General features: G+C 38.9%; 2 protein-coding genes across 45 annotated transcripts in view; one reads left to right on the forward strand and one right to left on the reverse strand.

The window, feature by feature from the left end:
• The window catches only part of CCNDBP1 (cyclin D1 binding protein 1), a 105286-nt gene that overhangs the window by 60383 nt on the left and 22211 nt on the right, over positions 1-22692 (reverse strand). For 42 of the 43 annotated variants that reach the window (XR_010825285.1, XR_010825281.1, XR_010825280.1 and 39 more), the window contains one exon: positions 7410-7463. Coding sequence is in view for 5 of the 43 variants with exons in the window: in XM_066978238.1 (XP_066834339.1) it covers positions 7410-7463 (54 nt within the window). In the remaining 38 variants the exon portion in view is untranslated. Of the gene's footprint in view, positions 1-234; positions 7464-22692 lie in introns of all 43 variants that reach the window. The other variant, XR_010825287.1, reaches the window with a different exon arrangement.
• LOC106047148 (protein-glutamine gamma-glutamyltransferase 6-like) lies at positions 1904-19253 on the forward strand. 2 transcript variants are annotated; one of them, XM_066978235.1, is made up of 13 exons: positions 1904-1997; positions 5507-5680; positions 6465-6704; positions 7163-7281; positions 8587-8715; positions 9979-10156; positions 10996-11131; positions 12081-12184; positions 14028-14270; positions 14948-15292; positions 16282-16439; positions 18146-18279; positions 19081-19253. In XM_066978235.1, the coding sequence occupies exons 1-13, from the start codon at positions 1991-1993 to the stop codon at positions 19232-19234; spliced, it is 2121 nt and encodes a 706-aa protein (XP_066834336.1). In that variant the 5' UTR covers positions 1904-1990; the 3' UTR covers positions 19235-19253. The 2 variants fall into 2 exon arrangements, with proteins under 2 accessions (XP_066834336.1, XP_047906652.1); XM_048050695.2 differs by lacking the exon at positions 1904-1997 and having other exon boundaries at positions 5458-5680.

Here is a 22692-nt window from a genome sequence, read left to right on the forward strand (position 1 = left end):
AAGACTGAGAAAAAGTTATCTTTCGGACCCATGAAAACAGTACTTCTCTAGCCTGTAGGAATAAGGCCTGTAACAGAGCAGACAACACATATACATATTCTAATCAGTAATGTGACAGATTGCCAAGCACAAGACAGGGAGAATCTGACATTAATATAGAAGCCCAGCAACACAAGGTAACTAATGTTTTTTGCCCACTACTGTAAGGTCACTAGAAACAAAGAACACATTTACCATCAAACCTTCCAAATGCAACTTGTTCATGAGCAGCTCCCACTTCACATTTCTGTCATAGTGTTTGCATACAAATGGCCCTTTTGTGGGTTCCTGATTGATTCCTTTCGAGTAGGCTCAGAACTTCTATATTACTGCAGCTAATGTAGCCTCTCCAGGGAGAGCTGTAAAAGCTAATGGCTAACTGGGCACAGTAGCTATCTAGCCACACTTCAGAACTAGAGTGTGATGCAATAATGGTGTAGAAAAAGTCTCTGCCAAGACTGAGAATTTAGATTTATTCTCTGGCTTATAAAAAGTTTAAAGCAGATTTAATAAAGCCAAAAATCTGAGCCACAGACCTGGTAGGAGTTAGACATGGATATCTGGTGTCGGACAAATGATGGTATTTCGGGTCTGACACACCCTGACACTACTAAAAATTCTTACTGAAAAAAAATATACAAGAAACTGCATCAAAACTCTAGAGTCCCTTTCTAAAATAAATTTAAGCTGCAGGTAACTAACTTGCCTTTTTTGGTTGCACGCAACCTTGATATGAAATTGGAAACACAAACAGAAAACAGCTACAGAGACAAAATATACAATGTAGAAGTGTTAAGGTGAGGAAAATAAGGGATCACCCTTTTTTCTTCTATCCCCCTTACTCCTCAGTCACAGTCCAATGGAAATTCAGAATGGTGCGCAACATCCTGTCAGGACAAATTGGCAGGGAATTTTTCTAGATAAGACCTGGCACAAGACGACGGAGGAGAGAGCATGAGAGCGCTTAAAGGGTGGAGAGGAGTGTCTGTAATTAGAATGGGCAGGGCTTACACCAGAAAAACAACTCTGTAGCTTCCTCCAGGGCGCAGCTCAGGATGCCATGCCAAATAGCTACAGAGAAATTATGTACATATATTATGAATGCAAATTATAAACAAAAATAATTAAAAGCAAAGGCGGACACTAAACACTCCTCTGTATGTAATAGAACCCCCTGATGCACAAATGACTGTATAACCATGACCTCCCAGTGGAATGTATTGTATCTTATATAAGAAATGGATATTACAGGTAATCATGTCAGAAACAGCTAATGAGAATATCACAACTCAGTATGCTTTCAAGAAAGAATCGATTATATGAAATTATGTGAAAGATCTTCAGGCAGGTCTGTCTTTTTTTTTTTTTTTTAAAAAAAAGGATTATGCTATGCAAAGTCATGATGATACTGAGTTATAGTAACACTAATAAATTACAAATCTATTCTGATTACTCCACATCCTATATACACTTGTTGTAGAATATGTGTAGGGTGTTTGTCTATACCTGCCATCTGTTCATGCTGTCTCCAGAAACCTAAATTGACACAAACTGAACTATCCAAAATGAAGTTTCTTTGGTCTCCTTATGGACTATTTCTTTGATCCACTTTGGTTTTTTTTTTCCCCCCCTCTCTTAGCAGTTAAGACACAAGGATGCTGTTTATAATATTTCCTCAGGGATTCACCAATTTTAAATAGTCATAATTAGATTCAAGATTGTGCAATTAAATCAGTCCTAAATAGATGCTTTTGTAGGATATTACTAAAACAACAGTAACTAGCTACCACAAGTCACACCCTGCTTATATAAACTCTAGCTTATTTAATGGAGTCAGAGTCCTAAGCCTTTCATTACCTATGCTGGTGGAAGAGGATTCAGAAAGTTATTGCACAGTTTTTTAGCCATAGCCTGAACTACACAAAAGGGTGGAAAAGAAGAAAGAAACCTTATGGCAGGTAAGTTTAGAAGAAAAAAAAAAAAAAAAAAAAAGAGGAAACAGCTTGATTCTTCCAGACATCTCTCTTCCAATACAGATAAGTGACATTTGCTGAGGGAACAGGCCAAGTTACATCTCATTGTTCTCTTGGCAAATTAACGCATTTATTAGTTATGCTATTAGAAATTATTATTATTGGTATGATGTGTCTTGAATGTATTTTTTTTCCATGTAACAGAAAAATAGAGTAAGAAATGATTTTTTTTTTTTTTTAATCATATCAATTAACTGCTCTATACAGTGCTTTTGCTGCCATGTAAGCAACTTTGTTGGTTAGTGACTTGAGAATCAAACTGCCATGCAGAAATCCCAGGCTCTAGTCCTTTCCCGATACCGAACTGACGAATGGTCTCAGAAAGATAATTCGATGGCCTCTGGACTCCCACATTCACCTCGACAAAGTGGGTGTGTTGGCCTGTGTACTCCTTGGTTGAAGTGCAGTGCCAGTATCTATTGTATTGCTTTGCACTTGCTCTAACTCCCATACTGACAGGAAAGTTCTCTAGTTAGATAGATCTGTCATATCACACACATGCACTCACTCTATCTACAATTTAGTCTTTAGGATTTATTTTTTTCTGTTATAGCTTCAGCTTTCTGTCAGAGCTAACAAACAAGGACCTTGTGTATGTAGTGGTCAGCATTTTCAGCTGCTAACATCAATTCTGCAGTCTTTTGCTTATGAACATGCTCCCAAACTCTATACGTTAGAGGATAATCACTTTCCCAAACAACTTTTTTTTTTTTTAGTAGTTTTTCCAATTGTACATTGACAGGATTATTGAAAATATGCCTTTCCAAAAGAAAGATACTGAGTCAGAAAAATAAATTAGAGGATTAAAATTGGAACTGTAACAAAAACCAAAATAAGTAGAAATTTGAAGTATACATGGACAAAGACTAGTGTTATGTTTTAGTGTGGTTTTGTCACATACAGAAGCCTTTTTTTTTTTTTTTTAAATAATCTCCTGGACATATTCGCTAGGAATACCTCTAAAACCATTGACTTTTCAAGACACGCCAAAATACTAATGCAGTAAATTCTTAGAGGTAAGCCTTCTTCACGTGTCATCTCTTACTCTGTTGTACACCTTATCTTTACTTATGATGTTCCACTCCGAAAATCTTCCAAAATTTATTAGGCCCCACTAGTATCCTCAAGACTATGGCTCAACTGTTATTAAATGTACGTATGCTACATTTTTTGTATATTTGCTACATTTTTTTGTCACTGTGTGATGTAGATCTCTAAGATCTACCTCTTTTTCTTGCATATGAATCCTGGACAGCTTACATAGGTCCCAGGTTCAGCAGTCTTATAAACCTCTCCCTCACATAATCTGTGAGGAGTCTGGGTATTTAACTTGTACAGCTCAGGATACACAGCGGTAAGATATACGAGGTTTAAGTTTTGGAAGACTAACTTCTTTTCAAACTCTGAGCCCAAGTGCTCTTCAGAAACATGTTCTAATTCACTCTTAAATTAGAGGACTTGATGGTAGGATTATTGTTTGCTGTAGGTTCTTTTCCATTAAAAATATTTAAGCCAGGAAAATAAAGTAATGATGCAAATGAGAAGCTTCCTAGACATTTTACACGACTCAAATGTTACACTCCTATCAATGGAATTCTTTTTTTCGAGGTGACTTTTCCAGAGACAAACCCCTTCATTTAACTGAAAATACTCAGATTTATCTACGCTCACAGACTATGGAAAAGCAACTTGCTGCAGGCTCTTACTGCAGATTTAGGATTGCACGTGCACATTCATGTTTCTTTTTAAAATATATATATGACTATACCAAAGCTTCACAGAATATAACTCTTTGGTGCAAACATAGCAGAAAATTTGGGTCCCCCCCATTTCTGTAGTAGAACCCTACCTGTTCCTACAGATCATACAATGGTTTGGGTTGGAAGGGATCTTAAATGATCATCCAGTTCCAACCCCCTGCCATTGGCAGGGACACCTTCCCACCTTCCACTAGATCACAATGCCCAACCCTGCGCATGAATACATCCCGGGAAGGGACCTCCAAAACTTCTCTGGGCAACCTGTTCCAGCACCTCACCACCCTCTTAGTAAAGAATTTCTTTCTAACATCTAAACTAAATCTACCTTCTTTTAGTTTTAAACCATTACTCCTTATTCTATCATTATGCTCCACGATAAGGAGTCTTCTTCTTTCTCGTAGGCCCACTTTAAGTTTTGGAAGGTTGCAGTAAGGTCTCTCCGGAGACTCTTCTCTGGGCTAAATAATCCCAGCTCTTTGAGCATGTAGGAGAGGTGCTCCAGCCCTCTGGTCATTTTCATGACCCTCCTCTGGACCCTGCTCTAATAGGTTCACATCTTATGCTGGACACCCTAAAGCTGGATGCAGTACTACAGGTGGGGGTCTCCCAAGAGTGGAGTAGAAAAGAAGAATCACCTTCCTTGATCCATGGACCACGCTTCTTTTGATGCGGGCCAGGATATGATTGGCTTCCTGGGCTGTGAAATACAAATCTCTTTCCAAGCGACACAAGGTGGTGCTAAACCAAGTCCTGCATCTCAGCTCAGCAAAACAATAAAAGCATTGCTTTCAGCACCATTAGCCTGCAAAGGGTTAACACATTCTAGTCTCAGCAGGAAATTTTCAAGTGAAATTCCTCTGGAATATCATACTGGGGAGAGGGCACCTCTTGAACACACATATGTTCTTAGAATGATCTACATTTTTTTATGTTTGTGTTTTTTATTATTATTACTATTATTCAGTGAATGAGAAAGGTTGAAAGCTTATGTAATCTGTTCTTCAGTATCCTATTTTAAATACAGAGGATAACAATATGATTGAGAAACCCACAGCACTGCCTCAGAATATGCAGCTTCTAATCCTACCATCTGTTCTGGTGGCTATCTTTTTTCCAACAGAGCGTGAAATAACATCCAGTTGCAAGCAACAAGTCTGTAAATTAACTGAGATACAATGTACATGACAAAACAACGTGCAAGTTTGACAATGATGACACTAGCCTTCTATTCATCATCTGGTCCTACAGCGGTTGCAAGATCACGCATGCACTTGCTTATGAGAGTTTTAATATTCTTTTTGCATCCATACAGCGTTGTAGGAACTAGAGATCCCCATAGAAAAGGAGCATATAGAATAGAACAGTCTCTTCAAATTCTGGGAATTCTTATTTCAATACAATACTTGTTTGTTTCTCAAATCAAAGATGAATTACCTGGGTTTTTTTTCCCTGTCTCTAAAAGATGCCCGCAGAAGGGATATTTTAGCTGTTCTGAATTCATCGTTCTGAATTCATCGTTGCCTTTTTTTTTTTTTAAATAACAGCATGGATTTTTCTGTTTTCCTAAAAGGATATAACTCTAGCTATAATGAAGTGACTACATTAGACAAGCTGACAAGGTGTACATGTTTAAAGGAACAATGTTTTCAATTAACTTGCCTTGCATCTTTCTAGCCCTGAAAATAACAAACATCAATTGGCAATCCAAGCTAAATAAAGCTGCACATCACACATCTGATTACAGCAACACAGAAGTAATCTTGAGGAGAGGACAGGCCTTCACCATCAGCCTAAGCTTCCGAACAATAGTGCAGCCTTGGGACAACTTCACATTTATTGCGAGCACAGGTAATTCCAGCTCAAAATGCTAGTGCTTCCTGTGTGGTTATTAAGCCTTGTTCTCTGTCATTCAGGATTCACTGTCATTTTAGGCCTAGGAACTCCCATTTTAAATCTTATTCTGTATCTTAAAGCAATAAACACTTAAGGTAATAATTACTGGAAAGGTATGGGCCATCCTCGTTAAAAATAAAACGAGGCAAAACCCACACCGTATCTTTACTCCTAAGGACCTACCTGCAATACTGCAAGCTGTCTTCATCTTCTGAGCCCTAAACTTTTTGCAGCTCTACCCCTCACAGACCTTCATTATATGTTTGTCTTCTCACCTGATGCTCTATTGCACCTGTTCAGATTCCCCTTGATTAACTTCAGGTGTTCCCTATTCCTGGAACAGCCCACATGACCCATTTGCTAAGACTCCCGACCGTATTTTCCAAAAAGCCTTCTCCAAAAATTTCTCCAGGCAGCTGCTAACTCTTAATGAAATGCATATTACAATGTGTGGAGCATCCTGCCTATGTAGCTTTCAACCATCAGGTTTTCAGGACAAGGGCTTGCTTCTTCACTTGTCTCAGATGACTGTGGGACTACTTGCCTTTACTAAGTCATGCATTTAACACAGAGGGCTGCATAGTGTGATTCTATGGATTGGAGTGCAGCTACTTTGCATTCAATGAGTATGTGGCGGATAAACCATAATCCTTCAATGTAGTAATTGAGATCATCACTGACTCTGGCTTGTCACACACAGCTGTCATTCAGAATTGCTGTCTCCTGTTCCCTCTGGCAGGACCATCTCCAGCAGAGTCACAGCAGACCAAGGTCATATTTAACCTTTCTGAGGAAGGTGCCAGTGGCTGGAGTGCAACTCAAGAGCACAGTGAGCATGGCTGCATGAACTTCACAATAGTCAGCCCTGCCAATGCTGTCATTGGACGATACAAACTCAAACTCCAGATTGATTCTGGGAACAAGGTCTCATCAGCGCTCCTGGGCCAGTTTGTGTTACTCTTCAATCCCTGGTGTCCAAGTATGTTTTAATGTTTTATGTCCTTCAGGTAACTCATTGTATCAGTCAGGAAATCTGGGTGCCACAATAAAGCATGCACCTGACAGTGACAGCTGCGGTGTGATGTTTTTGCTCGACATCAGATCCATCAGATCCATAAAGATCCAGCCTCTTGCTCACAGAGTAAGAAATTACAGGAAGGTATTACTTCAAATATTTATTCTTTAATTTTTTCCTCTGATACTGCATTCACTTGTGACTCACTGTCTACTAGTAAGACACACTGTGATCAGGGAAGCTGCGAAGGGACAGAAGTATATTCAGTTCCCCTCAAAGGAACTTCATGCTAATTTTATTCACTCTCTAAATGATTACAGGGGTATAGCCTCACGTGTTCCCCAGAAATCCCCTCGAAGTGAGATTTTCAGTTAGAGCAAAACAGCCATCCTTTCAGCTATCATTTCTCATTCTGCTTCTAGATGATGATGTCTACATGGCTAATGAAAAGGACCGACAGGAGTATGTTCTGAATGATAGTGGAATCATATTTCATGGACTGGAAAAATATATTCAGCAAGAAGCTTGGAATTATGGACAGGTAAACAAGGAAAACAAGAAAATAAGACCAGTGGGTGGATGAGGGTCTTGAGGGGAGAGAGTCATTATATCATAGTCTAAGAGTTCATTATTCTCTTTCATTTTTGATTTTCTTGCCAGTACACTTACCAGTTATTGATACATTGCAGCAGCATTAGGATCATTTCCCCTGTCTGGCATATGCTAATAAAAGAAACAAGAGAAAGAAAGCACAATTTTAATTTTAGTTTTTGGTGGGTTTTGTTCTTGTTGGTTAGTTGGTTGCTTTTTTTTGTGTGTGTGTTTTTTGTATGTTTTTTTTTTTTTTTAAATTACACAAAGTGGTGAAATTCTACTTCTTTCTTGTCCCCTGTGAAGGGCAAAGGAAGCCATTCCAGTAGTAACTTCTAGTTATTGCAAGGTTGGTACATCTAAATATTTACATAGTTAGTCCAATAATGGGTCAGAATATACAGAAAGGATAGCCCAAATATACTCAACTGAAACAACTCAAGTTGGAATTCTAAAATATCACCTTGGCCTTCTAAATGCAACTGCTATGAATATAGTCATAACTACAGCCCATTTGTAGTCACAGTTATCCTGCAATTTGTGAGGCCAGTCAAAACCATTTGTGAATACTTCATGACTTAAAACTGCACCAACAGTTGCACAGACAGCACTATTAACCCTTCTAATCAATGTGGCTACTTTTATACTAATTAATGAATCAAGGCCAAATTTGCTTTCTGTCTCTGAGGTCAGGTGGCATCCTTGCCTGACCACATTTATATTGCATAACACTTCACCCTGTTTTTTTTCTGGGCCTAACACAGTGTCTCTGTGACTCTAATGCATAGTATTTTTTTAATATTTGTTATTATTAATTTATTATTATTTTTTTTTATTTTTTATTTTTTCCCCTCTGCTCAGATTATCTGATATAAGGTGAAGGCAGAGTGAGGTTTCAGTACCATGAGGGGGAGGGGACCTTCTGGGACATGACAGGATGCGGGAGGATGTGAAGCCTGCTGAGCCAGTCCTGAAGTGGTCTTGTCTGTCCCACCAGGTCATACCAGTCTTCGTGAATGCTGGTCGCTATGGTCCCAAATCATGCTTGTAAACATGCTTGTTATTAAATACTATGGATAGTCATTACTCTAGTGCTTTTGCTTTCTTCTTGTCCTTATTTTCTTTAACAGTACAGAAAAATCTTATATTATCAACATCATCCCATTGTGCTTAGAGAAGGAAAAATGGCATGGAATTAATCCTTGGTTTTAATTATAAAATTAACCTTTAATACTATTGCTTGTTTTGATTTCAGTTTGAAGAGGATATCCTTGATATCTCTCTGGCTATACTGGATCGAAGCTTGAACCACCGCAAAGATCCATCCACTGATGTATCCAACAGAAACAGTCCCATCTATGTGAGCAGGGTTATTAGTGCTATGGTAAAGTGATCAATTAGTTACAGCTGCACTAACAAAAAACACAATACTTAATGTTTTATAGAATGTGCTATATTTTTTGCTGCAAAAATAGGTAGAAAAGAGATAAAACAGAGTTTTATTCTCAAGAAAAAAATGCCCCTAAAAGTTTAATTTACCTTCTTCCCAAAAGTTTGCTCATAACTGAAGGAATGAAGAATGTTTCCAAGACCGTTCAGGCCATTAGATCTTTTCACTCATTTAGAAAGTATGTGTCCACTCTGAAATCATATGCTCTGTTTTTCAAATACCAAAAGCAGCATGAAATATTTTGGAAAACTAGTATTGGTATGGCTGCATTTAATGTGTTAATTTAGTATTCTTCACTTCAGGGGAGTTCGTTCAATGAGGCCTGGATGCATTTCCTTCAATAAATAGTTACATCTCTCCACAACAACTCCCCATCCTCACACACCTACAAATGCACAAACAGGCAAATTAAAAATTTTTCATTCTATAAATACTACAGGCCTTTTCACATTCCTTATCTGAGGCTGATACTTTACAGACTTGATCTTTTTCACCTTTTTAGATGGCACTTGATTTTGGCAATTTCAATTTCAATATGAAGTTCATAACTCTACTTAGATGTACAAAATTACTGAAAGGAGGAATACCGAAGAAAAAAAATAATTAAAAAACAACTTACTCTTTTCTGTAGATGACACTATACGACACTTAGCAGGATATTAAAATGGATGTGTACGAATACATGCAAGCACATTTAAAACGTTTGAGCAAGCTAAATGTACTATACGAATATTTGCAATACATGGACATTCAGAGAAAATACACGCTTCTTGTACCTTCCATAAAAATGACTTGAGAATGTGACCCAATAGTGAATAAACAATGTAACAGTGATATGACACACAAGAAGATGAAATTTATCAGGGGGTGTAGTGATAGGACAAAGACTAATGGTTTAAAACTAAAAGAGGGTAGATTTAGATTAGATATTAGGATGAAATTCTTTACTGGTGAGGCACTGGAACAGGTTGCCCAGAGAGGTTTTGGAGGTCCCTTCCCTGGACGTGTTCACGAGCAGGGTTGGGCAGTATGATCCAGTGGAAGGTGTCCCTGGCAATGGCAGGGGGTTGGAACTAGATGATCTTTTAAGGTCCCTTCCAACCCAAACCATTGTATGATTCTATGATTCTGTCCATTTCCCTCTCTCCCTTTTTCTGTAAATATTGTAATTCTCTCATGAGAAGGCTTTTTTTTCAGGTTAACAGCAATGATGAAAAGGGAGTAGTGGAAGGGAAGTGGAATGGAAAGTACTGTTCAGGAACCAACCCCTTGCACTGGAGTGGAAGCGTGACCATTCTTCGAAAGTGGTACAGAGGGAGATACAAACCCGTCCGGTATGGCCAATGCTGGGTCTTTGCAGGAGTAATGTGCACAGGTATACATTAAAGGGAGAATGCTATCAGAAAGGAAGCTTACTAGAATTTCTGTAGTTTTAACCTGGTGATGTTATTGTTGAAGCTGCTGCAGTTTTGATGGAGAGAGTGAAGAACCTCTGCTATATATGCATGAAGGCTTTTTCTTCCATTTTTATACAGGCATGGATTGTCGTATGGCAGCCCAGTATTGCCAGTCAGCACATAAGGTGGAAAGCTGTCTGCCAGGCTGGGCTCTAGAAACGAATGAGGTTTCGTATTTCATAGCTAGAAATCAAAAAAAAACAGTGCTCTTTTAAGTGTGGCTCCTGACAGTTTTCTACTGTTTTGTCTAGCCTAATGGACACAAAAACAAGTTACAATGCTTAGGGCTTGTAAAGGGAGCTGCAAGAGAGGAAAAGCATTTCATCCTAGCAGTTTCCACTCAGAGCTGCTCTGAGAGACAAGGGTCACTTTGAGGAAAACACAAAGGAAAAATAATGCAATTGAGAGAGATGTCTCAGAGAGGAAAAAGAAGCAGATAGAAGAGAAACATATACAGGGAGAGAATGGGGGACAGAACAAGATGAAGAATGAAAGATTAAAATAAATGTGTGAATTTAACTCTTCTTAAAAAGAACATGGCAGCTAACAATGTCAAGTGAGTGTGGAACTGTCTTCTAAACAATTGTGTACAATGACTATGTGACATCTTTGTATCGTATCTGAGGGATGCTTCTGAGGGTTTCTTTCACCACTGAAAGCATATACAGTAGACTGCTCTACCAAGAAAAATGGAGAAATACTTTCTAAATGTCTGTAAAATACGTTTAGAGAACTTTTGTGGTATTCTATATTGCAGTTCTGAGATCCTTGGGAATACCTACCCGTGTTATTACAAACTTTAACTCTGCCCATGATAGGAATATAAACCTGAGTATTGATAAATACATTGACGTTTCTGGAAAGACCCTGCACTTGACTGAAGACAGCGTGTGGTAAATATTATTTTTTTCTTAATATTTCTCCCATTATATTTTCCTCTAATTGCAAGATGTAGAATTACACTCATTACACTCCTGAAAACCTACCTCATGCTCCCAAAGATATAAAACCCCATACCAAAATAATCAACAGAACAGAGTGTTCAGAAATACAAAGTGTAGTCGGTGTCACCATTCTGAAGAATTACTAGTGGAGATATTTGGTGCTATTGTTATTCAACACACAATTTGAAAATATAACTTCTAATTTTGTCTCTACTGTATAACAATTTTAATTTTTCTAAAGGAAAGTTAAAGAAAGAGATTAACTGTTTGTCTTTGAGTCCTAGAACTCTCATAAGTCCGTAAGTTTTAGACCCAGCTCCTATGCTATATGTTGTCGATCGTCTCAGTCTTTCATGATTACCATTACACACCCCTTGCACCATATTAGAAGTTACTAAGGTAAAAGCAGTATGTTTAATACAGCAGAGAAAAATCCCATGTCACCCCAACACTTAGGAAGGACATGCTATTTCTTTCACCTCGGAGAAGTTAGCTGTTGAATATGATGCTTCCAAGAAACAAGTGCACAGAAACTATTACACTGCAAATGTGCATTGTACTGCATGTACCAGTATTTCAGTCCCTAAGCACCCTATACCATTTGGAGTAATTTGGACAAGAGTGACACAGATCTGAATAGTTGACTCTGCAATAAATACATTTTAAATTTATTTATTTTTTATATAACATCCCAATATTTCTGAGAGATCTCAACCCAGAAAACAGGAAAAAAGGGAGAAAGAAGTACTCAAGAAAGGAGGCAGCAGTTGGTCTCTACAGAGGAGTTATCATTCACTCCACTAGGGTTATTTCTTGCATTGCACCACAAATGTACCAAGTCTTTCAACACAGAATGATTTGTATTAATCTGAGATTCCCTATTCTTCTTCCCTTACAGGAATTTCCATGTCTGGAATGAAAGCTGGTTTATTAGAAGAGATCTTGGCTCTTTTTATGATGGATGGCAGGTTTTGGATGCAACACCCCAGGAAAGAAGCAAAGGTAACACTGCTGTAAATATAAAAAGATGTAGATATTGTTACTCCTAAACATTGCTACTAGAATTGCAGGATAACCTTTCTGTCAGCCTCTGTATTCCTACCAGCATTCAAAATCTTACTTTTTCTGATCCTCTGCCAGCACAAAAACAAGTGCATCTTAAGTTCATTCATCTCACTCTTGCTTGCCTTAGCTCCTAATATTACACAAATTCATAAAATGATGCAAAATAACTAAGGTTAGAAAGGACTTCTGGAGACTGATTACTCCAACACTCTGCTCAGTGCACAGTTAATCATAGCAGGTTTCTCAGGACCATGTCCAGTTGGGTTTTAAAAATTTCTAAGGATGGAGACTCCACAACCTCTCTGGCAAACTGCTCCAGTGTTTGACCACCCACATAATAAAACAGGTTTTTTCTTATGTTTAAATGGAATTTTCTGTGTTTCGATTTGCGCCCACTGCCTCTTGTCCTTTCACTGGATATGACTGAGGATAACACTGAGTCTGATTCCGTCATCTTTATACCTTCCCACCATATATTTAAACACATCGACAAGATTCTGCCCAGTTTCTTCAGGCTGAACAGTCACTGTTCTCGTCCCTTAATCATTTTTGTGGCCCTTTGCAGGACTTCCTCCCTTATGTCCATGTACTTCTTGTACTGGGGAACCCAGAACTGGACAGAGCACGCCAGAATTGGTCTCACCAATAGATCAGTAGAGGGGTAGGATTGCCCCCCTTGACCTGCTGGCAATGCGCTTCCTAATACGGTCACAGATGTTGTTTGCCTTCCTCGCTTCAAGGGCACACTGCTGGCATTAGATATTTGCTGTCTTGCCTTGGACAGATTTAGCAGCAAAACAAATTAAAAATCCATCTAATAAGATGCTAAGTAAAAATTTCAGAGTTTACAGGGTTTTAGAGTAACAGGGTTGAACCAAAGACTTTACAACAGAAAAGAAAACACGCCATTTGACCCTAGCCTATATTTCATAGGACACACTGGAATGGGTAGGAAGATAATTCATACGGTGTTCCTGTGACATGCAACAACATAGAATATAGGTACAAAACTACATGATAAGGGCCACAAATTGTTCTCTGGTTCTGAAACCAAGTGATATAGAATGGCTTTTGTTCACAGCACTGAACTCTCCCTCCCAGACCAACCAACCAACCAACCAACCAACAATACAGCACAGCCTGCTGGGAACAGTGGCAAGGGAAAAAAAAATCACTAAGAAGCTTGCTAGCAAGTAAACAGTGTGGATGACCACCTGGGCTCCCACTCTTGCTTTGGTTTTATTTGCTAATACAGACAAATTTACCGATCTTATCTGATGAGCCCCATCAAAAGATTCATTTATTTAACTATTTAAAACCTTCCAAACGCCAGATAAGCTGCCTCTTATTCCCCACTCCTCAGATTACCGAATTTAACTTCTTATTTCTTCTGAATGCACGTGCGGCATTAATGACTCACATCTCATAAGTCTGACTGTACTTCTGATGCAGCTCCCATCCTCTCCTCACCTGTCATTTGACAAGTTAGCATACAGCCCTGCAAGCTTTGGAGGGTTAGAATAACTCACACAGCACACATCACAGAAAGTGTTAGCTATACCTTTTTAGCCTTACAGCCTCCTCTCTGCCTGTACCTTTTGATAGAAAATGTATGTGGAATTTCTGACATGCTGTACCATAATGTATAGACCCAGAAACAATGGACTTTATCCAAACATGTCTTTAGAGTGACTACCTTTTTCTGTCAGCATGAGGATTTGTGGACTGCACCTGATCTTTCACAATAGGTAGTCATTTAACTTCTCTCTCCTTAATATAGGCATATTTCAGTGTGGCCCTGCCTCCACCAAAGCCATTAAGGAAGGGGATGTGAACCTGGATTATGACAGTTCATTTGTGTTTGCAGCAGTGAATGCTGACTGTGTTACTTGGATTCACTATAGCAACAAAAGAAAAGAGAGAATTTACTCCAATACTAGGAAGATCGGAAAATTTATCAGCACCAAAGCAGTGAGCACCAACTCCCGGGTGGATGTCACTCATAATTACAAATATCCAGAAGGTAAATTCTTTACTACAGGTGTCTTTGCCATCAATGGTCAGAAATGAAAAGGATTTAGGCTTTTGTTGGATTGGACACTGACTTAATTTCTTTGCTTCTTTTGGAAGAGTGTGAATTTTCAATGGCTCAGGACTCATTGTCAGAAAGCAGTGATTAAATATAGATGTTATGGCCCTTGATGAAATACTGATTTATTTACTACACAGGCAAAGCTGCTCATGTAAAAGATTCTGTCCCAGCAGTCCTGATCAGGTGGTGAGAATATTTCTGTCATGACATGCAGTAATAGCCTTTCTGGACAGTTATGCAGGCAGAGTTTCTGCAAAAGGAAGGATTTTTTCACTGTTACTTTCAGAGGAGATGGCAATTGACCCAGCTTATGCAGGAGAAGTGAGATCTCCCAGGAGTTATCTTTCTACTGCTAAAAGCTTCTAACAGGCATCCATGAACAGCCAGCTAAAGCTAACAGCCAAGTTTTACTTTCCAGCCTTTGTGGCTAGGTATATTCATTTGCTTTTTCGTCAAATTTAGCCTTTAGGTAAGGCTTCACTTTTTCCTCTCATATATTTTTGCCCTCCTCAGCTTTCCCAAACTGTATTTACTGAGAGCAATTTTGGCTCGATTGCACTATGTCCAGTATGTATGAGATCTCTTAACCGTGTTATCTTTTAAAGCAGGATCCTTGAAAGAAAGGCAGGTGTACAAAAAAGCACTGAAGCTGCTCGGTGTGAGCAGCACTGGAAGAAGAACCAAAGTTACAAGACGTAGAAGACGATTTTCAGTAGCACAGAGACAAAATATGACAGTGCCCACAGGAAAACCTACTATCTCAGGGAAGCTGAACCTGGATGCATCTCCTGTAATCGGCCAGGATATCCTCCTTACCTTGTCACTGAGGAACTTGATCACAGATTTCAAGACCGTAAAGGTTAAACTGAGTGCTTCAGCTGTTCTCTACACAAGAAAACCAAAGGCAGAGATTTTGCAGTGGTCTAGGTCTATTCAACTTGGATCTGAAGAAGGTAATTTTATTTTTATTACAGCTCAAGACAAGATATAGCTCTAGTTTGTGGCCAGATCACAGACATCATGAATGGCTCTAGCAGTGCATGACCTACAAATGGTTGGAGGTTAAGGCTATTCAAGAGAAGAGAAAAATACATACTTGCCCTGTCTTAAGCATTTGCTTTTAGACACTGTCAAGAAAGATACTGACCTGGGTGACCCTTTGTCTGACCCAGCACAGCCACTATTAGTTCTACATTGTGACATTTTTTGCTAAGAGAAAACAACTAAGAGAGACACTGGAGACTACTCAGCTACCAGCTCCCGGTAAGCAAAGTACAGAGATAAAGTAATGGGAGAAATGTATATATTTCTTTTGCAGCAGTAGGACAATAACTACAAATTGCACTGACAGGTACATCACCTGCAGATGCAGGGCTTTTGCCCTGCTGTTATATGGACAATACTGAAAAATGAGTTGTAGTACAGACGAATGTGACTACCCTCCCAAACTAATCCAAGACTTTACAATTCTTTTCACTACTCCAGCAGTAGATGAGGATTTTTTCTCAGTGTACTGAGAACCATTGCCTTCCTCAGTGGCACACATACCAAACGTGCACCCTCTTTCAGGAAGGGGCTGAACAGCTGCATCTGAAAGGGCATTTAAACCAGGCCATCTTTTCAATTCTGCCTTCTTTGCAAGGACAGAACATGAAATTCCCAGCTTCAGATTCATGAGAAAACCACCAGCAGGGGTTACCACAAATATCCATCCTCAGATCTGTCCAACTACCGACCTGTACCTGATCATTTAGTGTTTGATGTGAATGTAAGTAGAAGTCACCTACGAGCGTCATTCCTGTCTACAAGCTGCCAACATCCACGAATGTACAGTCCCAGGGTGATACTGTTGTTTCTCCCTAAAATATAGGCATATTAAAGATACGTGGTACTTAGACACAGAAAAGAAAAGGGGAAATTTCTGCTTCTATTTGCATTCCAGTGAAAGAAATTCCATTCAAGATCTCCTACTCCCAGTACAAAAATGCTCTGATGGATGACAGGAAGATCCTAGTGACTGCTCTTTGTGAAGTCAGACAGGGATCCTCACTTCTAATGGAGAAGGATATTTTACTTCAGGATCCTTTTCTCACCATCAAGGTAAAATCTAGTCTCCTCTGTGTTCCTAGAGAGACGTGTTGAGAAGAAGCAACCAGAATCCTTCACACCATCTACTCCTCATGAGAAGGGATGTGCAAAGTGAAATCATACGTTAGGGTGATTTGATCTTGTTGCTCCAGTAATAAGCCACATGACACAAGTGAAATGAAATACGCTATAGAAAAGCAAACCTCTCCAAGACATTGCTGTGCGCTGATGTTCTTAACAGTGCTTGCTGACATGGCAGTGATAAATGTCTCAGTATTATGAGGGTTACAAGGTAAGATTGTCTCCAGAGAAACAGACAGAGAAAGACAGAAAGATCTAGTCCATATCTAGGTCTACACTTTTGTCAGGGAAGTCTGATCATTCTCTTCGATTTTATTTAGGAGGCCTGATTTTTACGAAAGACTAGCTGACTAGCTGGTAATGCCTGGGGATGCGAGGCTAGTTATTGCTAATATTCAAGAATAGTCTTTCACCTTATTAGGAAAAGTGGCACTTTCCACCTTCTGTAGCATCTTTCTATATGATTAGTAGTTAAACTGTAGACATTTTTTCACTTAAGGCTGACTTCTGACAAATGCTGTACAATAGGCAAAGAACAATTTTTAGTCTACAGGAAAGACCATGTGTTGTGTCTGCCCAGGAACAGTCCTGGGTTTGCACAGCCCATCACATCCACATAAACTAGTTTAACAATATTTGGGACATTTCAGCACCTTCACATGCTACATCAGCTCTGTGAATCAAATGCTACCTATCTGCCTACTGTACTGTAAACAACCTAGAGGGAATGCGAGAATTCTCAGAGTATCTCAGAGTCTCCAGACTAGATCAGACCTCTCAAACCACTCTGTCAGTAGCATACAGGAAATCGAAGGTTATACACAGGAATAAAAAACTGAATTTTTATTAGTTCTGGTGAGTTCTGAATACCAAGCTCTACAGAGACTTCGTGTAAAATCTTCTGTACTATATCATGCAGGTCACCTTACCAGGGCAGACACTTGAATTAAATTACTTCAATTTAGTGACCAAGGTTCAAAAGGGTTTTGTATTTCTATTGATTGAAACTTCTGTATATAAACATACATTCAATGACAGACAAATGCAATTTGGGTGCTGGACTTCTCCATTATGTTAATTAACACTATTATTACCTATGAAGATAACCAGATACACCAATTCTATGTTATCTCAGTCAGAATAAGGTAATGAATACATTTATTTGCTATTTCACATTCTAATTCTATTGCCTGAGATGCCACAACCCACCTCCGTCTCACACCTCTCATGTTTTCTAATCCTAAACCTTCCATTTAGCCTAACTAAAGCTAATTTCACTTAAGCTGCCTACAGTAGTTAGTCATATATGCCAAGTTAATACTTGTATTCTTATTCTGTTATCACTCTTCATAAGTATCATACACTATTTAATACGTAACACCACACTCTGGCCTAGCTAAAAAGTTAGGACTGAATGGTAGATTCTACAGTAGTCTGTTGTTCCTCAGCCACGCTGGAGGGCTGAATCAAGCTCTGCACTCTGATGCCTGAAAATACGTACATGGATTAATTCCTGTCTCCTCCCTATCTAGGAGATCCTAAGAAGGTAAGCAGTTTGCAATGGAAATGAAAAGAGAAAACCATGAGAAAGAAGTGTGACTAATGCTGTGACTGAGCAGAATGTTTTCTCTCTGTAGGTCTTTGGTCCAACAGTGGTACACAAGGCTGCTAATGTGCAGGTCACATTTACCAACCCACTGTCTGAAATGGTGACAGACTGTGTGCTGAGAGCAGAAGGTAGTGGCTTGCTCAAAGAACAGCTCCAAATCAAGTATGTAAATGACGTCCGGCTAATAACTCATTCACTTTGGTGAGAAATCTAGAATAGAAGTTGTGTTTTTAAAAAGATTCTGTCAACCCATGACTTTTGTTTGCAGTGATTTTGGACAAAATATCATCATGCTAGCACTCTCCATATCTAGTTGGAATTTGTACCTCCTCTACCAAACTCTGAATTACAGAATGGTTCAGGAGTGGAGAGGTGGCCTGCTTCTAATTAGTGTATAACTTGGAGCACTGTACTTACTGACTAGATTACATAAAAGGCAAAAATTTCAAAACTTTCTTCTTTTTGTAGTTTGCAAAAAGAAAAAAAAACTTGAAGGATAAGAGGAAAAGTGATGGTATCATTTTTTCATCAAATATTAAATTACTAAAGAGCCAGGACATATACCATAATGAAATATTTGAATACATCCACTGATATCATACTGATAAGAAATTGTTCTCCCCTCTCCTTTACGGTTATTATTTTGGAAACATTTTTAAAATCTCCAAAATATTTATGTTGATGGAGTTAGCACCAAGAAACTGAGAGGGAAAAAAAAAAGATAGGAGAAGCTGGATAATGATGTTAATTACTGAGATTTCACTTACACTGAACATGAAATTCAAGTCTAGTGTTGAGGGGGCTGTGAACATGGTAGGCTATGTCCATCTGTGGAGCATACAACCACACCAGTAAAGTACTCTGACATTTCCTTTTCATACTGTCTTACATTTGGAAACTCTGAAGAATACAAGACGAGAATTTCTCTGCTGCTTGAACTTACAAACACGTTCTCTCTTTTAGTGTGGCACGAATGGCCCCCATGGAGTCCTCAACAACTGAGTTTGAGATCATTCCCTACAAGAGTGGCACAAGGCAGCTTCAGGTGGACTTGGTTTCCAACCATTTTACAGACGTTAAGGGATTTGTGATGCTTGATGTGACTCCCGTCCAGTGATACAACCTATACATCCATTCATTTTGTCTTAAGTTACTGGTGCAGCGTTCAAGTGTTATTATGACTAGAAACATAGAAATGCAGATTACTTGGCCAACGAGGTGTGATATGAAAATAAATCAATTTAAAAAGCTACTATACAGTATTCTTTTCCGAATTCTGCAAAGCTCGGAAACAAGTTTCAGACAAAGCCAAAACTGATACCTATACTGCTTTGTTGATAGAAATGGTGCAAATACTTTCTATCTGCACTTTTCTGACTTAGGCACAGATAAAAGCTTTCAGGACTTATATGCAACTCTGGCCTGACTGCTGTTTCATTGCATTTTCAATAGAAATGACAGCAAGAAAAAGGTACCAATTTGGAAGATTTATTGCAGGAAAAACTGGCTGAGCAATCATCCTGGCCCAAAATGAAGGACACCAAACTTTATCCTCTTCATAAAGGAACTGCAGCAATTGTCTTGGATTATTTACAAAGGCTTTGCTAAGTCTAAACATGAGTAATTTCCTGAAAAGAAAAAATAAATGTCTGTAGAGATACCACTTTAGATGCTTTCTGGCTTTTTAGTCTCTTCTAGTTTAAATCTATTCTAGGACTAATAGGCTGTAGTAGTGATCAGAAGCTATAATCAGCACAGGCAATCAGTCAATGGATTGGTCCTAATTATTTTGGAATTATGCACTTTGATTAAAGTGCAGTGGAGGTCTGGGGGAAATGATGGGTGTTTTTACTTTGCTCCAGGTCAAAAACTTCTCACTGTACTATCTGAAGAATTGGACGAACTTGTCAGAGACCACTTGAGAAAAAGCAGCCTGTGACGTGTATTTTTGTTTTGTACTGGCACTACCTTCAAGATTGTTACCTGCCTAGACCTGCTGCTCTATGCTTTACCCAAACCTTTATCTGTATCTTACAAAACCATTGTATCCACCCTCCTGACTTATGACCTGTTCCCTTTCGCACTTGTATCACCAATCAGACGGGAAAAAAATAAAATATAAAAAAAGACCGATTTTTCTGTCTGCAAAGGGAGATACTGTGTAATACTTCCAGAAGTGCTCAGGAAGAAGATGATGGGTAAAAGAGGCTCAGGACAATATAATCAGGATATATGAAAATTCACAATAGTCACACATCCTCCTTCCACAAAGCTTCTAAAAGTAGGTCATCATCCTCTGTGAGAAAGGCATTGTGCCACACATACCTAAATCCCAGCAGTGTGTCAATATATTCCTTACAGAGTTAACAAACCAGAATAGCAAAGATGTGAATTTTCCTAAGAGACGATTTGCCCCTTTCCTCCTGACAACACCTAGCACTGTCCAAGAATGCAATCTCAGCTTCCTCAGAAATAATGTTTCACAGACACAAACTAACTCTGACAGATTAAACTGAGGTCTCATTAAAATTTGTTTGATTCAAAGCCAAGAAAATCTTCAAAACATGTCAACTTCTGTTTTATTACATCAATTACAATGCTTTGCCACCCGCACATATACTTATAAAGGTTCCTGAAGCGTGTTGAAACCGGTCAGCTTAGAGAGACTGACACACAAACACGCACAGAGGAGTTTGGATTTCTCCAGGCACAGAAGAGGGGAATAGGTAGCTTTTGCACCTATCAATTAAGTCTTGCAGGATCTTGGAAAGTCAGGGTATACAATTCTCCATTCATTTCAGAAAGGGCCTGGAGGTAGTGATTACATTCACAAAATCTCATTCAATCTTGCAATAATGCAGACTGTCATAACATTCAACACACAGCTAAGCTATTCAAAGTCCTTCAGTATTTCTTCTTAAATACAAGCCAGGAAATTATCTGAGACCGTGTTTGTCACAAGAGCTTGACATGGCCTCATCCTAATTAACTGTTTGTAAAGGAAGCCTACTGTTCAAAGGAAAATCAGCACTAAAGCTTGTGCAAAGTTCCAAACTTTGCAACACTTGGGGTTGCTGGGATTTCAGGTGTCAGCATTAACTGCCCACAGCAACTGCACCCAGTTCAGTTTCAGTGTTAAAATGCAGATTTAAAATCTGTCCAGTGATGTACAACACACATTCTTCCTGTGTTAGACATAAGACAACCATTCAAATAAACTAATAATTATTACAGAGAAAAATGTTTAAGTGCCCATGGGAGCATTTAAAGACCTTTTGCCAAACCTACAATCTTTACACAGCCCGTAGTCAGAAGTCAATAGGTGCTAGTGGAGTAAAATATGGCTAATTATCAGTATTTTTCCTTATAAATATGCTCTTTTAATCTGAACATACACAAGAGGCTGGCCCAGCCCTCATTCCACCATGATGACTCAAAAAAAAAAAAAAGTAAACACTTGCTGAAATCACACATTCGTATTTTGAATTGGTTTTGAATGGTCTCCAGGACAGTAAATGTTTCTCCCCTGAATTGTTCTCTTGGTAAGTTTCTTGGGCCTTGATTCAAGCAGTCAGTTAAATGACTACCCTTTTACAGATTATTTGTTTTTTAAACCCGAAATAGCCAAAGTTGGTAGTTTCAAATCACTTGACTGCTTTGGCTCTCACCAAAGCTGCATTGCTAGAAAGGCTGAGAGAGCCGGGATGTTCAGCCTGAAGAAGAGAAGGCTCCAGGGATACCTCATTTCGAACTTTAAGTACTGAAAGGGGGCTTATAAAAAAGATGAAGGACTCTTTACTCAGGTAGATAATGATAGGACAAGGGGGAATGGTCTTAAACTAAAAGAGGATAGATTTAGACTAGACATTAGGAGGAAACTCTTCACTGTAAGGTTAGTGGGGCACTGCAACAGGTTGCCAAGAGAATTTGTGGATGCCCCATCCCTGGAGGTGTTCAAGGCCAGGCTGGATGGGGCCTTGGCCAACCTGATCTAGCGGGTGGCATCGCTGTCTGTGGCAGGGGGGTTGGAGTTAAATTATCTTTAAGGCCCTTCCAACCCGAGCCATTCCATGATTCTATGCTTTAGCATATGGTATCTATCACACTTGTGTACTGAACGTGGAGGATGCTGTTCATATAAATGACAAAATAAAAGGACCAACGTAAGCATTTCTTGTTGCTCTAAGGCAACAAGAAATTACACCCAAGACTAAAATTCACATCTAATTCATGGATGTGCCATGTCAAAGGTAGAAATGTAGACACAATAAAAGGTAAATTTAGCTGTATATACTTTTCAATCACTACATTCAGAAAGAGACCTAGTCATTAAAGATGCTAATGTAACATTTTAAGGTTCCATTTTTAAAGGTAATAAAGATGATAAATAATTTTATGGATTCTTGTTTGGACCTTCAAAACATCAAGAATCCCTAAGCACTATAAAGAAATAACACAGAATGAATACTTCCAAGGATTTTATAGATCACTTTTCCTTTAGATTTCTGTGAGCATTTCAGGGGTATAGTGGACACAGAACTGTCACAACACTTGCCTGGACCTGAATGAAGTCCT

Source organism: Anser cygnoides, chromosome 16 (assembly GCF_040182565.1).
Source record: "Anser cygnoides isolate HZ-2024a breed goose chromosome 16, Taihu_goose_T2T_genome, whole genome shotgun sequence".
Classification (NCBI taxonomy): Eukaryota; Metazoa; Chordata; class Aves; order Anseriformes; family Anatidae; genus Anser; species Anser cygnoides.

What these genes read in the sequence shown, in the direction of transcription:
- LOC106047148 (XM_048050695.2), top strand. Translation starts at nt 5,458, where the DNA reads ATGTTTAAAGGAACAATGTTTTCAATTAACTTGCCTTGCATCTTTCTA. An exon ending in TCAACTTGGATCTGAAGAAG is followed by an intron (nt 15,293 to 16,281) that starts GTAATTTTATTT and finishes TTTGCATTCCAG; the next exon opens with TGAAAGAAATTCCATTCAAG. An exon ending in AAAGAACAGCTCCAAATCAA is followed by an intron (nt 18,280 to 19,080) that starts GTATGTAAATGA and finishes TCTCTCTTTTAG; the next exon opens with TGTGGCACGAATGGCCCCCA.